This window comes from Phasianus colchicus, chromosome 21 (genome assembly GCF_987193195.1).
Source record: "Phasianus colchicus chromosome 21, bPhaCol1.hap1.1, whole genome shotgun sequence".
NCBI classification, from domain to species: domain Eukaryota; kingdom Metazoa; phylum Chordata; class Aves; order Galliformes; family Phasianidae; genus Phasianus; species Phasianus colchicus.
The window spans coordinates 2,752,050-2,766,696 of record NC_143456.1 but is presented as its reverse complement, the minus strand read 5'-3'; the positions used below and the strand labels follow the sequence as shown (position 1 = coordinate 2,766,696).

General features: G+C 47.0%; 1 protein-coding gene across 7 annotated transcripts in view; it reads left to right on the top strand.

The window, feature by feature from the left end:
* Positions 1–14,647, top strand: part of AUTS2 (activator of transcription and developmental regulator AUTS2) — a 657,596-nt gene that overhangs the window by 26,406 nt on the left and 616,543 nt on the right. The window contains exon 1 of one of the 7 annotated variants that reach the window (XM_090122504.1): positions 2,863–4,251. The exons of the other annotated variants lie outside the window; for them this stretch is intronic. Coding sequence (XP_089978630.1) covers positions 4,180–4,251 — 72 coding nt within the window. The 5' untranslated portion in view covers positions 2,863–4,179. Of the gene's footprint in view, positions 1–2,862; positions 4,252–14,647 lie in introns of those variants that run through there. 7 annotated transcript variants of the gene reach the window in all.

Sequence of the window (14,647 nt, the reverse complement as noted above, 5' to 3'; positions counted from 1 at the left end):
CAGATTGCAAAATACGTTTCCCTTCCCCTCCTCCACCCTTGTGCCACTGCTGCCTTTGCTCAGTTTGCAGAGGTGCAGCTTTCCTTCCCTGTGTGCCATGCACCTGGTGGGAGGCACAGGGACACGAGGTGGGGTTTTTGCATTGCTGCAGCACGTTGTGTCGTGCATACACCACTGTCATTGGCAGATGCCGTCTGTCCTCCCCTGCAGGTGTTGTCGTTTCCCATTGATGTCAGTAATCCCTTCAGCTGAGCACTTGCCATCATCCGTTCAGGGACCCTCCAACAGAGGGAGACAGCCACAATCTTTAAATATTGCATGCTAGGCACAATAAACTGGAAAACAGCAGAGGTAGTGTAAACACACGCAAGTGTCTCTGCATGAGAAACCCAACTGCTAGCACACTGAGTGCATTGCCATGCCTTGAGAGCTGGATGGGACGGGCAGTGCTGGGCAGGTGCCCCATTGGCCCAGCGGTCTCTGATAAGACTCGTGCGTGGCAGCTTCGGGTTGCAGAATCTCTGCAGCCACTCAGACACACACACGGGAGCAATAGCAAATTGGGACTGCTGGCATTACTGCTGAGCTAACGTGCAGCTGCCAAAAAAGCCACACCAAACCAGCAAGATGAAGGATGCACGCAGACTCGAGCAGGGAGGACTGGCGGGAGAGCTTTTCACTTTTGCATTCAGTATCCAGGCTGGTAGTGCTATTCTGAGTTTTGTTGCAGCTCTCCCCATAGCTCTGATCTTTTTGTCTGTTTTTAAAGATCTTTCTGTTCTCTATTTAGCAACGGGAGGCTTTAGGTTTAAATAGCACAATAGTATATAATTTATATATATAAAAAAAAGATAAATTGCTGCTTCTCAAGACACAAAATGCAAGTATTGCTTTGTTGGCTGAATTAACTTTTGTGCTATGTCAGGCGTGGAATGTATTGTTAGAGATATGATTTTAGTATATAGCAGCACTAAATATTTTATCTTGTTGGCAAGCGGTGTTGTTGCAGAAGGTTTAAACTTCAAAGCAAGCTTTGCTAAAATGCCTTTAAAATAAAAAAAAGAAGGCGGGGAGGGAGATGTAAGAGTGACTCGATTCCTGCTGGAAAGATTTCACAGAAGGATTGTTATCCACTGAGACACAAGGCTTCTATTTGACCTCCTGCTGACTTCCCTTGACAGTGTTTGTAGGATGTTTAAAGCACATTTAAAAAAAAAAAAAAAAAAAGGGAGTTGCCTCTCTGCCAGAATGTCTCAGTGCAGAAGAACCACATCTGTATCTTTCTAAGTGACACACAGAGAAGGTATTTAGTGCTTACAAAGAGCTTGTTGGCTTCTTGGCAGGCTCTCGGTCCCAGGGACACGCAGTCAATCTGCTCTCTCTATTGCGTTTCATTCTCGGTGCTGGGTTGTGCTTTCCACTCAGCCTCATGTAGAACCAGTGCCTTGCTTGGGTGCGAGCATCAGCAAAGCAGCATCCCCACAGCTGTGCGGGGCAGGACGTGTGCAGGAGGTGCTGCGCTCCTGCTGCTGCCGGGCAGTTCCCTTTTTAGAGCATTTCTGCTGTCTCCATGCCCAGGTCTCTGCTCTGCTGGCTGTTACTGTGAGCGTGGGCTCTAGTGATGTGCGTGTGATTTGTGAGTTATTTTGGGATCCCTCTGGCAGAAAAAATGCAGTATCATTGTCAAAAAGACGGCTGCGGGGTGAGCTGTGTCTGAGGTCTGAGCTGGCACATCACTGGGCATGGAGACCTGCAGGGAGGTGCAGAAAGGGAGGGCTGTGTGCCTCCTCCTGGTGTGAGCTCATTTCAAGCAAAGGGTTTCCAAATTTTGCTGTGTAATTATGACCACGTTCATTCTAAAGCACCCATTTGTCTGTCTGTACCTGTGCCCGATTGTTTCACACCCCTTGTGTCTTTGCTCTGCACTCCAAATGGTCCCTGCTGCTCTTGCACTGCCCTTGAGCTGACATTTTTAATGGCTGCATGGGGATCTGACAATGACAGAGGTTGTACCATGGGGGTACAGGTCTTGTTTTCTTCACCAACACCGCAGGACAGGGAAGGTGGAGTGCAGGCTGTCAGCCTCACGTGCTCCAGTTTCCTTCATCAGTGGGAGATGTCTCACCATGATGGAGGAACACTGCTTGAACTTATAGAGCAAGGCGAGCTCAAGGGCAACCCATAAACCAGTCACTGGGATGAGCAGCTGTGTCACATCATGTTTTGGAAGATGATGTGTTTAGAGCTGACCGTACCCTGGTGTTATTAATGGGAAGATCCATATGGACCACAGAGGGACAGTTGGGACCTTCTAAAATGACTGTAGAGAGGATGCTGTTGGTGGGGTGCTGTTGGAAACCAGAGCCTCCATAGATGCAGACACCAAGGGCCATTTGCCATGGTGATAGATCACATCATACAGTTCTCATTGTGATACCTGTTGTGTTATATGAATGTGACCCAGAGAAGAACCCATTTTTTAATGCATGTGCAAAGGAGAAACCAGGCCTTGTGGTTTGGACAGCAGTCAAATGAGTTCAGATGAGCCGGCGTTTGTGGACAGGTGTATTGGTTGCACCTGACAGTGAAGTTCTTAAGTGTTACTTGAAATAACATGGTTATGGAACTCAAATAGAAGGGGTAGGAAGGTTAAAAAATAAATAAATAATAATAATAAAAAAAATTGGCACATGTTAAATATTCAACAGAGAGCTAGAGCTGTGCTTGCTTTGGCAAACAAATACGTCCCCAAATGGATCAAACAAGTTGTAATGCAGAACAAATTGAAGTAGTAGAGGATTTATCTCAGGCGCTTACAATCATATTTTATCCTCTTTTTTTATATTATCATCTACTCGAGGAAAAAGAAAAGTCTTCTGAAATACTGATGGGGGAGAAAAAAAAATAGCTGAGCTAGAGTTGTTCCCTCAGTGCAGTGGTGCTGCTTAGTACAGGATTGTATTTCTGTCCTCTGCTCTCTTCCAACCTTGGAACAACCAGAAAGATAGCTGCAGAATGCACTGCACCGAACTGCTGTCTTTTTTCCCCAAAAGGTTTGCAAAAATTATTTTAGATTAAGCAGGGTACAAAGTTCTTCTGATTTCAAGCGCAGAGAATTCATTTTCAATTTCTCTATCAAAGCGAAATGACAAATACAAAATGCAAGTGAAACCAGATGGACTAACTATATTAGGAGCGCTGCATGCATATTTTGTGTCACTTATTAGCATTCATTAAGTCAAATGGGGAGAAATAAGCTTTGCCTACATGTATTAAACCAATAAGGCTGGCAGGGATCCAAGCCTGCTCTCGTGGATTAATTGTTTTATAACTGCTTTAATTAAAATTGTTCAGTATATGATTAACCTAAAAGTTTTAATTTCCACAAAATTGTTGAACAAATGAGACATTAATATTTTACATTAACCGTGGAGAGAGTGCTTCGGTTCTCTGAGTAGCTTGCTTAGTGTAAACTTCAAGCCAGTGGCACATGGTGAGGGATGGAGAACCAGGGCAGGCTGCCCTGCCCTCCTTGATGGGATGGAGATGGGGAGCAACTCCTGCTGCTGCTGCTGGGGTTTGGGCTGTGCCTGAGCAGCATGCAGTGCTTTGCAGACTGCAAATCCCCTGGGAAGGGATGGATGGACGGGGAGCAGAGGTGTGGGTGGCTGCAGGGAGCTGGCAGTGGCTGGTACCACTGGTATGGGCACTTTGCTGTGCTGACCACCCCAATATCAGGGTCATCTGAAGCCTCTTGCTGCAGCAGGGATGCTGTCTGGTAGCCCTAGGTAGCTAATCTCTGGGTTTTGTCCCTTTGTCATTGTCTGGCTTATCCTGCAAACTGCCTGGGATCTCGGGAGGTGTTCCTGTAAAATGGGCAACAAATGCAGGAGAAGTGGAGATCTGGGGACAGGTGCTGTTGGCACTTTGTGATGCTGCAACAAGCACGGGTTTTCGCACCGCGGTGGCTGTTCTGTGAAGCTGGGAGGTGTTAAATTCCCAAGGTGCCAAACTCCTGTGGGGACAGACTGCTGGCAGCTGGCTGGCGGTGGGCAGGAGGAAAGCTGGCGGCCGTGCCACACCTTGCCAGGGCTCCTGTCACCTCCTGTGAGGGCAGCTGCTGCGACTGTGACGTGTGCTTTTGTGACACGTGCTGTGCTGAGGTCAGGCAGTGCTGGGATGTGCTGGGGGCAGGACGTGGCTGTGTTCCTGTGCTGCTCTGCTGGCAATGTTCTGGGCACGGGATTGCAGGTAAGAGCGTCTGCTTTGTGGGGTGACAGCCCCGCTGTGTCCCCTGCTTTCTGAGTGCTGTGGTCCCGGTCGGACCCGTGGTTCTGTTCTGCTGATAGCCGAAGGGACTGAGAATTCACCTGCAAATGTAAGTCCTCAGCTTTTGAAGTGGCTGCAGTGCTTACAGCACCTTGGCGTGGCTGTTGGGCCTGTAGAAAAAAAAGTCAGTAGGGCTTCTGCAGGGAGGGGATGCTCCCCTGGTGTGTGAGGGTTCATGTCTTCTGCCCGTGCTGCTTCGTGAACAGGCAGTAGGAAAGAAGCCTTTATGTTGACGTCCTCTGTGGCCTGGGGGTGTGCCAGAAATAGAGCTAAGTAAAGCACTGGTGATGCAAGGTGCAAAACCGCAGCTTATTTTGCTGGAAACAGGACATAACAGCCATGAAGGCTCGTCCTTCTGGGCCCTCCTAGCAGCGCTTCTGTTAACATACAGTTGCTTCCAGTTGAACAATGTTACCTGGGCTCTGGATGTCCCTTAACGGAGCCTGCTTGCTGGTTGTCATCGAGCCTGCTTGTGCTTCTAGGCTGGGGTACGCAGGGCTTCTGCTGTCTCTTGTAGCAAAAGGGTTTCTCTGGGCATTGCTACTGAGCCTGGGAGTGGGGCTGGGCTAGCAGGTCCTGTGTGAATGGTTCACGGGTCAGAGAGAGCAGCAGAAATCCTGCTGGCATCGGTAATAAACGTATCGCTGCTCCCTGTGTCTCGTGGCAGGTGGAGTCTAAGCAGAATCATCGGCGTTGGCTTGTCTCAGTTTTAGGATATTTGGATAAACTGGCAACATCAAGGTAATGAAAAATGGAGGGATTTTTGAGAAAGCCTGTGCTTGTTATCTAACTCAAGCTGAGATGGGGATTGATTCCTGGAGGCTTCTTAGAAAAACATACGGAGGGTGTGTACGCACACAGACATATGCAGTATTTGCTCCTCTGTGTAAATACAGCAGTTTTCCTTTCTGTCACATCTCATAAGGCTTCGTATAGAAGAATCATGCAGTACGGAATTATAAAAAGATAATGACCAGAATTTTCCACTTGAGTGCCCAGCGCTGTCTGTTGTTTCCTGCTGAGCAGTATGTGCTAGGCATTGCTGGAGACTGGGCTGTGGGCAGCTCACTAACACCTGAAATGAGCCCCTGTGGGCTTTGGATCGGGCTGTAAAAGTCTTATAAGGGGAAAAAATGGATCTCTTTTCTCCCTGACCCTACAGAGCTGTGGTGTGGGCTGTGCTAGAAGTCTTGTTGCTTGGGTCATGGGCTGTCTAGGAGCAGCAGGTGCACGGTGCTCCTTCCTTCTGCTAAAGCCCGCTCCTCCAGTGCATCCGCTAGGACTCATTCAGTTACTCAGCTGGGTGGTAGCACGTTAAGGTTGAGGAGATGGGCTCTGTTCTCAAGGCTAAAAGGCACTGGGAGATTTCTGTTGCAAGCAGGCACTCACCTCACAGAGCTGCCTCAAGGTCCTTCGCTTACCTACAGGGTGCTGGGCCAATTCTGATGCAGCACAGTGAATGCAGCCTTTTTGTTACCTTGGAATGGGTAATGGAGAGAGGCTGGTTAAAACTGTGGGGATGACTTCTGGAGGCACACATGGAGGTAGATCCTACGACCTTTGGATGCATGATCCATCCGAGAGAGCTCCCGGTGCAGTCTAGGATTTGTTGAATCCTCAAGATGATGAGAAGCAAAGAATTGCAGTATCTGAGCATTGTCTTTTATATGGTGAGAGATGTTTAAGTGCCTCTGTGGAGATTTCCAACCTACCTTTCATGTACGATAAAAAAGAACCGTGCTATTTTCCTGTTATGCTCTCTCCCTTCTGTTGATATAGAGCAGAAGTAGCTGCAGACTGTTCTGAGGGAGATGCACAATGAATGCGTCTCAGGAAGCTTAAAAAAAAAAAAAAAAGAAAATATCTTTTCAGATTTGAGACCACCACTTCTCATTAATGTGCAGCTTAGCCTCTGCTGATCCCATTGAAATGAAAGTACGTCTGTATTGAGAAAGCTGAAATGGACTCCAGGCAGTTGTAATCCAGGCTGCACTCCATGGTATCGTGTGGGAGCTTAGTGTATCTGAGACTTGCTGGCTGTAGATGAGTGTCATGGTGCAGGGGTGTTGCACCAGGTGTTCCAAAAAGCCTCGTTTGGGGGCAAATGGTGCCTCATCACATCTGCCATGAGCACAGCACGAGGGTACCAGCTAGTGGAGTGGACATTTTGGGCTCTGCCCCACTCCACTAGGATGTTCAGTGCTGGCCATCTTCCTGCTGTCTGTGACAGAGGACCTCCCCTCTGCTCACCTGGTGGAGGAGGAGGAGGAGGAGCTCTTGCTTGCTGCTCAGGTCTTACCATGCTTGGGCTTCCTGTGAGATGGCCTTGGAGCAGATAGCTCCTGGTAGCTCACCACACCTCTGCTGTAGGAACCAGGGAAAGAAGGAGCGTTGTTGTCCCTCGTAGTGCTATTTGGACCTATCTGAATGACTGCAGCGATGAGCAATCTACACAAGGAGACTTTCAAGAGATAAAGATCTTCCAGCTTTCTTCTTCTCCGAGCTTGAGTTAAACTTTGCACGTTTACGTGGTTTCTACTCCTGAATTTCATGAGGAGTCTGGGCTGGGTTATGTGCTCATTTATTGAGAATTCTCCTTTCTGATGGCTGTGGTTTTTAGTTCGTTTTTCATGTAATGCAGCCTGCTAATTTGTTGGTAGCCACTGCTTCAACATTGTTGACATTATCCTTTGACAAAATATAATGTGTGGTTAATCCTGTTTCCTGCAATCAATATGGTAATAGTAATTAAGTATCTGAATTATGAAATACTTATGTTGTTTATTTTTGAAATCACATAAACTTCCTGCAATTAGAGACATAAAGCTAAATTATTGAGTATCAGATCAGTGCTTGCATCCAAGGCATCCGCACACCGAAAAGCCTCGTTTCTGTTGGATAGCCATCCTTGGGTTTATAGTAGCTGTGTTTTATTTGTGTTTTTCTCAGATAGTTAAGTTCTGCAGTCGTTTTTCAGGTGCACTTCCAGAATGTTACCATTGCGGGGCTGGGATTCAGGCCAGCTCGTGCAGTTGGTTGCACACTTTCTTTGGCAACCCAGAACATTCCTGTCTCCGTACCCCCAAGGCTATGGGCTGGGAGCTGCCTTTGCAGCCTCCTCCTGCTGCACAGAAGGTACACCAGTTAGTTTAATACCAGGCATCCCATGAATAATGTGTCTGTGGGCCTTGCTTGGCGTTGGGCTCGCCGTGAGCAGATCAGCAGAAGAACCAAATGGCACTGTTGTATTTCTTCTACTCGCATGGGTTGGATGCTCATTGGGAGCCCTCTCTTCAGGCATGCAGAGCATGCTTTATTTCTACCCTGGTCGCATTTTTTGGTTCCTGTGTTCCGGCTTCTCTTTATTCAGCCCAAGATCTGTTACTCAGTTCATTTTGTTTCTGACAGGTTTTCATTTCCTTTATAAATATATAGCATTTTCGTTGCCCTTTTAGCTGTGAAAAGGATTTAATACATTGTTTTCTCCACACTTGCTTTTGTTTTGTTGCCATCAAAGGCTATTCTTTCTTTTTCTCGTCCCTTGAATAATCACTGGAGACAGTAATGGAGACTTTCTGCATAGCTGCATGCTTGCAGTACATGGTAATAAATATTAAGCTCCTTATGAATTGTAGCAACTTGTGTTTTTATTTAAGTTTTAGCAATTGGAGATGGCTTTTGACTTGCAGACAGAATGCTATGTGCTGAATTTTCCAAAGATCTGCCTCCCTAATATGCAGTATACTTGTACATACAGGCACTTACGCACGCAGCTCCTGGCTTTGCAATGCAAATGTATCATCTGCAAGTACAATGTGGGCACTTCTGTGCACAAGAAGAGTGCGGCAGGACCTGAGCACAGCTCCTGAATTCCAATCTCACTGCACTGATTTCTGTGACCAGAGGCAAGAGTTGCTTAACATACCCCATACCTCAGCGTAATGCGCTGTGAAATGGGGGTGACAATACCTTTAACATCATGTGGTGCCAGTGGCTTCGGTCTCTCTGAGTGCTACCTTCTGTTATGGGAGTGGTGGGATCGAGGGACCTCGTGATTCAGTGTGGAACAGAGAGATGTAGACATTTGTTCTGTACTGGCTCGTTTCCCAAGGGATGCTGACTTGGGCTGTACTTTACTTATAAAGCCTGTGGTAAGAAACAGGGCACCGTAAGTCAGCAGGAAAAGCTGCCATCGCTTTGAAAAGCTGGAATAGAAATACTGAGCAAGCAGTGTGGGGTTTCAGTGAGTCCCAGGAGCTCCCCCAGGCTGTGAGGAGACTTGGGCTGTCCAAGAGATCGGTGGGAAGAAAGGAAATAGAGGGAGAGGAAGCTGTGAAATGTAAACTCGACCTTTACGTTTATTGGCTTTAATATTTGGAGGAGGACCGAGCAGAAGAGGAAGGGATTTCTGTTTGCATGCACTATGATTTATATTTTAAGGTGAACTGTGTCTCTCTCATAGTAGAAGACAAATGTGCTGTATCTCTAGCTGGTGTTATCTGTTACGTTTCTCTCTCTAGCTCATGTAGAAGAGGTGTCTCAGTGCCCCAGCTGGGAGCTCTTTCCCAAAGGGTTTGTGGCACAGACCTGTGTCAGTCATTACTGCATTTCCATTTTCCTGCACCATTCTGCCTTTTCTTCCTGTCACCTTCCTAGGAGTGTTCCTCTTACTATTTTCTTTGCTAGTTTAAACAGTCCACAGCATCTGTTCTTAATTTTATAAATGTATTAAATTCCATTCCTGGATCTGTTTGAAGCACAGGGATCAAATGCACGCTCACCCCATGGAACAAAGCAGCTTTTTGCCATTAAAATATATTACGCCTAAATATATACTTGGGGGAAAAGAAAAAAAAAAAGCCAGTATCACATTTATAATGCAAACTGGAGAGTAGTTTGCAGCCATCCTGATCGCTGGAAAGGTTTGTCTGGATTTAACCAGGTCTTGCAGATGGGAAGTGGTGTGGGGCTGTGAGCAGGTGTGGGGGTCAGGACCCCCCCTTCCATGTGGGGTTGTGTCCCAGGTTGGTGTATCCCTGGGCAGTTAAGTAATTTAATTGCAGTTGGAATTTGGGTGTTTCTATGGAAGGATCTCTCATTGTCTGCTGGAGTGCAGGGCTCTGTGCAGAGCTCCCAAAAATGAATCACGGCAGCTTAGTGGAGAGAAACCGCTCTATCTTTTAGCACTTGGGGATGTAGTGGAAGAGGAGGAGGAAAGGTGATAACTGTGAAGATAGACTGTGTATGGGAGAGCTCGGTTTATCTGATGAGAGGAGAGATGTGGAAATGACTTTTGCAGTCTGTACCACTCCAGCAGAGATTGGATCGCTTGAAGGATCTGTACCTGGGCAGCAGGATAGCGGATGTCTGAGCAGAGTCAGAGCCCAGCTGTGACTTGCAGGTAAATGGCTTGGGATGACAGATGTTCCCTGCCGAAAGGCTAACTGCATGGTGCTGCCAGGTACCTTCTCTAGTCGTCTTTGTCCAAGGAGCCCTTGCAAATAGCAAAGTGCCCTTTCGAAGCATTTTCAGATAGCTGTCCGTTTCTCTCACTTGATTGATGCTGCAGAGCAGAAAGCAGTGCGGCAGTTTTTTGGTTTCCTTGCAATGCCAGGTTGGTGCTTTGCTCATGCAGGGGCCTCAGCTGGCTTCAGAGCAGCTCCTCTCCAGATGTGTGGAAGGGAACATATGGAAGAAGAATGAGTTGCTGCCTTATCAAACCATGGCCTGTAGGAATCGCTTTTCTCTCCAAGCCAGGACCAGTGACGCTAAGACCACATGTGAAAGGAAAGGAGAGCACAACCACCATCTGGGAGGCTGCTGTGCTGCCTTCACACTTGTGCTGCTTTAGAAGGAGCACTCAGCACATGTTGGGTCTGCTGGGAGATGTGGCTGAGAAAATAGATGTCGGTGATGAAAGCATCAAGGTTTGCTTGTGTCATGTTTTAGAGCCAGCATCCAGCCGAGGCTGGGGCTCTGGAGCAGGAGGAACGTAATTCTGATATGGCAGAGGGGTCTCAGTCCATTTTCTTTGAAGTTTATCTGAGGTTCCCATTTAGAATCCCATCTCAGTACTTTCTGAGCAGCAGCAGATGTTTTACTTTTTACCTTTTCTGTGCAGGATGAGATTTTTCATCTGGCGATCTCAATTAATTAAGTCTTGTAGTACTGCCTTGAGTTATATGAAAGCTGGCTGGATACCCTTGCTCCTCTTGCTGCCATCTGATGTTAAACTTGCCGAAGCAGTAGGTAACAGACTCAAACCAGATTAAAGCTTTATTATTCACACAGACGTTAATCATGAGCAGGGATTCTTTGCACACTGCGAAACTCCACATTTCTTGCTGGGCTTTGAAGGAAGAGCTGGGCTAAAAATAAAAGGGATGAGTTATTACTGTGTCCTTCAGGGAGTGGGCTGGCTGTATTTTTGAGGAACTGGAATGAGATCTGGAGTTGTTCTCAGAAAACACATTTTGGTTTTCAACGCTCTCCATGTGTGTATTAAGTTAGGATGGAGGTACGTCTTTTCCAAACGCTGAACTTGGGTCATAAACAGCTATTAATAAATGAGGAAAAAAAAAAAGGAGCTGCTTCAGAAAATGAAAGAATTGGACATTTATAGCCAAGTTTGCAGTGTGCTGGCTGCTCTGTGTTCAACTGTGTAGCACCTTCGTGCATCTGATGATCATGAACACACAAGCAGTACGAGTGGTTGCAATAGGATTAGTCCTTGGGCAGGAGGCATTCTTGGAGCATGCATCATCTTCCAGAATGGAGCCCTTCCAAACAGATTTGCTATAATAGGATGCATTGGAGAGAATATAAACATAAGAAAATAATGGCAGGAAATACCTCAGATCAGCAATCTTTTACTCTCACTTAGAAAAAATACTCAGACACATCATTCATGTCATAGCTTTCCTCTGAGAAATTTTCCTAATAATAACACTTTCTTAAATGCTCCAAACTTGAGGCTAAATGCTGCTTCATCCTGGATTTCTCTCTGCCTCCTGCAAATGTATTAAGTTCCAGCTATTGCACTGATCACTTTATGGAATTACTAATGGATGCAGTGGAAGGAAAAGGCCAACCATCAGAAAAAGTTGGAATCAAGGCATACTTCTTGTCAGTGGCTTCTGTTAATATGAATTTCCTCCCTCGTTTAGTGCTTGTGAGCTATTACAGAACTTCCACAGTAAAATATGGAGAATTGGTAGAATTTCCTCTTCTGTCTCCAAAGGAAATACTTTCCCAGCACCTGCAGTGCTTATGTGAGGTTTCATTCCCACGGAACCTTGGTGGTGCCAGTCTTCCTTCCCACTGTTGAGATTCATATATAATTCTTATGTGAGAACAGCAATGCAAGGTCTGCTTTCCAGGTCTGAGGAGCCATGGTGCTCTGAAGCCGGGTAATTCAGCTCAGGACATCCTCCCATCAAATTGATCTGTGGGCTTTCTGACTCCTCCAAAGTTTGCCTCAACGTTACCTCTGTCTCCAAGGCCCTTGTTGTGTTGTAGGTTTTGAGCTTGCTTCATGAAATGCTGTAGGGAGGAAAACTTCTCTTTCTTGCAACAGCAGGGATGTTTCTCACAATCTCAGTGGTCAAGCATGAAGCAATACTCCAGCCTCTTTGAAATTTGATTATATGTTTCGAGCCTAGCCTTGTGACATACAATAAAAGGCAGTGGGAGTCTACAGCAGGGCTGGAATGTCGTGCTGCCTTTGCCACGTCGTGCTGCTTTGCGAAAGGCTGTTGGCTTGGGGAGAGGTTGGCCAGGAGCCTGATAGAGCAAGTGTCAGGCAATCAGTTCCACCTCCCACGTGTCTGTCCTGGCAAGACAGGGAGCTTCTAACCTGGATCTATATTGAGGAGAGCAGAGGATCGGTGTGAATGAGCAAAGAGCAGGTGCGTCTGCAGTTTGCTTTGAGTTGGTGTGTGTAGATGTATCATCTCTTACAAGCCATTTGGCAAAGCGAGGAAGTGGCTTCATCTTCCAAATCTGAACACAGGGAGAGGTGATATCCAGGTGTATTACATCTGGGGAATGTGCTTGTGATTATGTAATTCCTTAATCTAAATGAGGGTGGGAGAGAAGTTGGCATGCTGATGTCGATCCAACAGCAATGTTACTTGAGCATCCCTGGGTCTGGGCTGCAGGCAGTGGGTTGGATACAGCCAAATTGCTACTGCTGGGGGCCAAGGAATTTGCTTAGCGGGTCCCTTTTGTTCTGCTCCCTTGCGTGTGCTGTGGCCTCTTTCCTTCAGGGTTACTTCTGCGTGCTGCTTCCAGCCTCCTCGTGTTGGGGTTTGGAAGTTCTTCCCTCCCACACCTGTGAACCTCCTTTCCTCTCACTCTCACCCACTGTTTGACGGCGTCACCGTCTTTGGCTCCCAGTATACTGCAACTCCAACTGACACTGATGAGCTTCAGCTAACAGAAACCTGTATCATGTCTTTCCTTATGCAGAAGATAGCAAGGACGTTTCCCCATCTTCCCCCTGCCATCAGCTGGGGCTCTGCAGGTGCCCATGCCTTGCCCAGAGCCGTGCCGCTCAGCTCTGCCTTCTGCTTACACCAGCATGCCTTGTTGCTATTTGTGAGGGTTTTTTTTTTTTTTTTTTTTGATGAATGATTAATTAGAAAAATAATCATTTGTAAATTGTGAGTGAACCAGACATTTGGCCTTGCCTGTAGGGAAATTGAGTCTCTGAGCTCGGCAGCAGCGCGCAGCCCACTCGCAAATGCGGAGTATTCCCAGGCTAGTGATGAATTTACATGAAGTTTCCTTTCAGCATTTTAATGACTGTTACAGTTGAGTAACTAATGAAAGATATTAACAAACAGAAGAAGTAAATATTTAATTTTTCTATAGGATTTTTTCAGCTTGTGGCAGCCAGTATTTTCAAACGTGTGTATATATAGGGGAAAAACATAATAAAAAGATAATTTCTGCCCCAATCTCCTCATCTCTGCCCCGAGTACAAAGCTTGCAGTGCGTGCTGGACATGATGAATGCCTCTGCAGAGATGTTTTGCTATGAGATGTGGTGCTGTGCCCTGCTGGGGCAGGTTAGTGCAGCTGGGGGCACTGCAGCTCGGGGTCCTTGAAGATGAGATAGACACAGCGAGGTCACTTGGTAAACTGCTGTGATTAGTGGCTCCATCAAGAGAAAGTGCTGATTGCAGCAGGGGGCAGTCATTGGAAATGTCTTAACTCTGGTAATTTACCTTCTTCTACCCTTTAGTGTTTTGCCTGCTCCCTCTGCCCGAGGAAGCCTGCTGGTGGGATTTGCTATGGGATCTCATTGCTCCCTAGCAGATGCTTGGTTTTCTGTTGTATTCCTTCAGGGCTCACCAGGAGCCCTGTCTTACAGGGGTTTGGAGTTGGGCTCTCTGGCATGCAATGTGGTCCCAAGGGCGGTCAGTGCCTAGAAAGAAAGCAGGGAGGGTTTAGCAGAGCCTGTAGGGTGTGCGTAACTCAACACACATCTGTGTAACACATTGTTGGTTATGGTGTGTGGGGAACCCAAGGATGCTTCACTGGGGAGAATGGTTGGACTGCAATGCAGGGCTGGCACTGGGACACCGAGTCCTCAGCTCTGCATCAATGCCAGCCTGCTGACCCTGTGCAGCCAGGAAGGGCTGGGGAACTCGTAGGTCCAATCTCTGACGAAATGTGCCAGCTCAGATCTTCCTTGCATAGACACTGCACGCTTTAGTGAGGGAAGGAGTAAGTCCTCAAGCTTCATCCTGTGCTTATTTAGGGAATGTGGCCAACATCGTATCCCCGCTGTATCACTGCGGTTTGCCGTGCAGTCCCCACGTGATGGAAATCTCTGGGCTGTCTCTGCTTTTTGGCAGAGCCTGTCCTGCCCCCGTGCCCAGCCTGACCAGGTCCAGCTGCCTCGGCACAGCTCCCTGTTTCCTCAGCCTGCCATCTTTTACAGCCAAGAAAAACTTACACCAAGTGATCAAAAGCATTCATCTGGATGGAGATATGTATAAAGTGAGAGTGTGCATGTGGGTTTTTTTTATTTTTATTTTTAAAGAGCTCATCAGAACAGATCGTAAAGCCAGAGTGAAGTACAGTGAAATTTCCCATTACGGACAGTGTTTTTTAAACTGTTTCCCATGAGATCACCTTTCTGCCTGCATCAAGACTTAATTGCCTCTTCTGCTTCTGTCTGGGAGCTTTGAAATACATGAGAAAATGTGAGAATGGGGCTTCCAGGGCAGGGTGGTGAATGTCACTGTCACCCTCCCATCCCCCTGACTGCTGGTGAGGTGAGAATGGAGGCACCTGGATAGCAGCTCTGC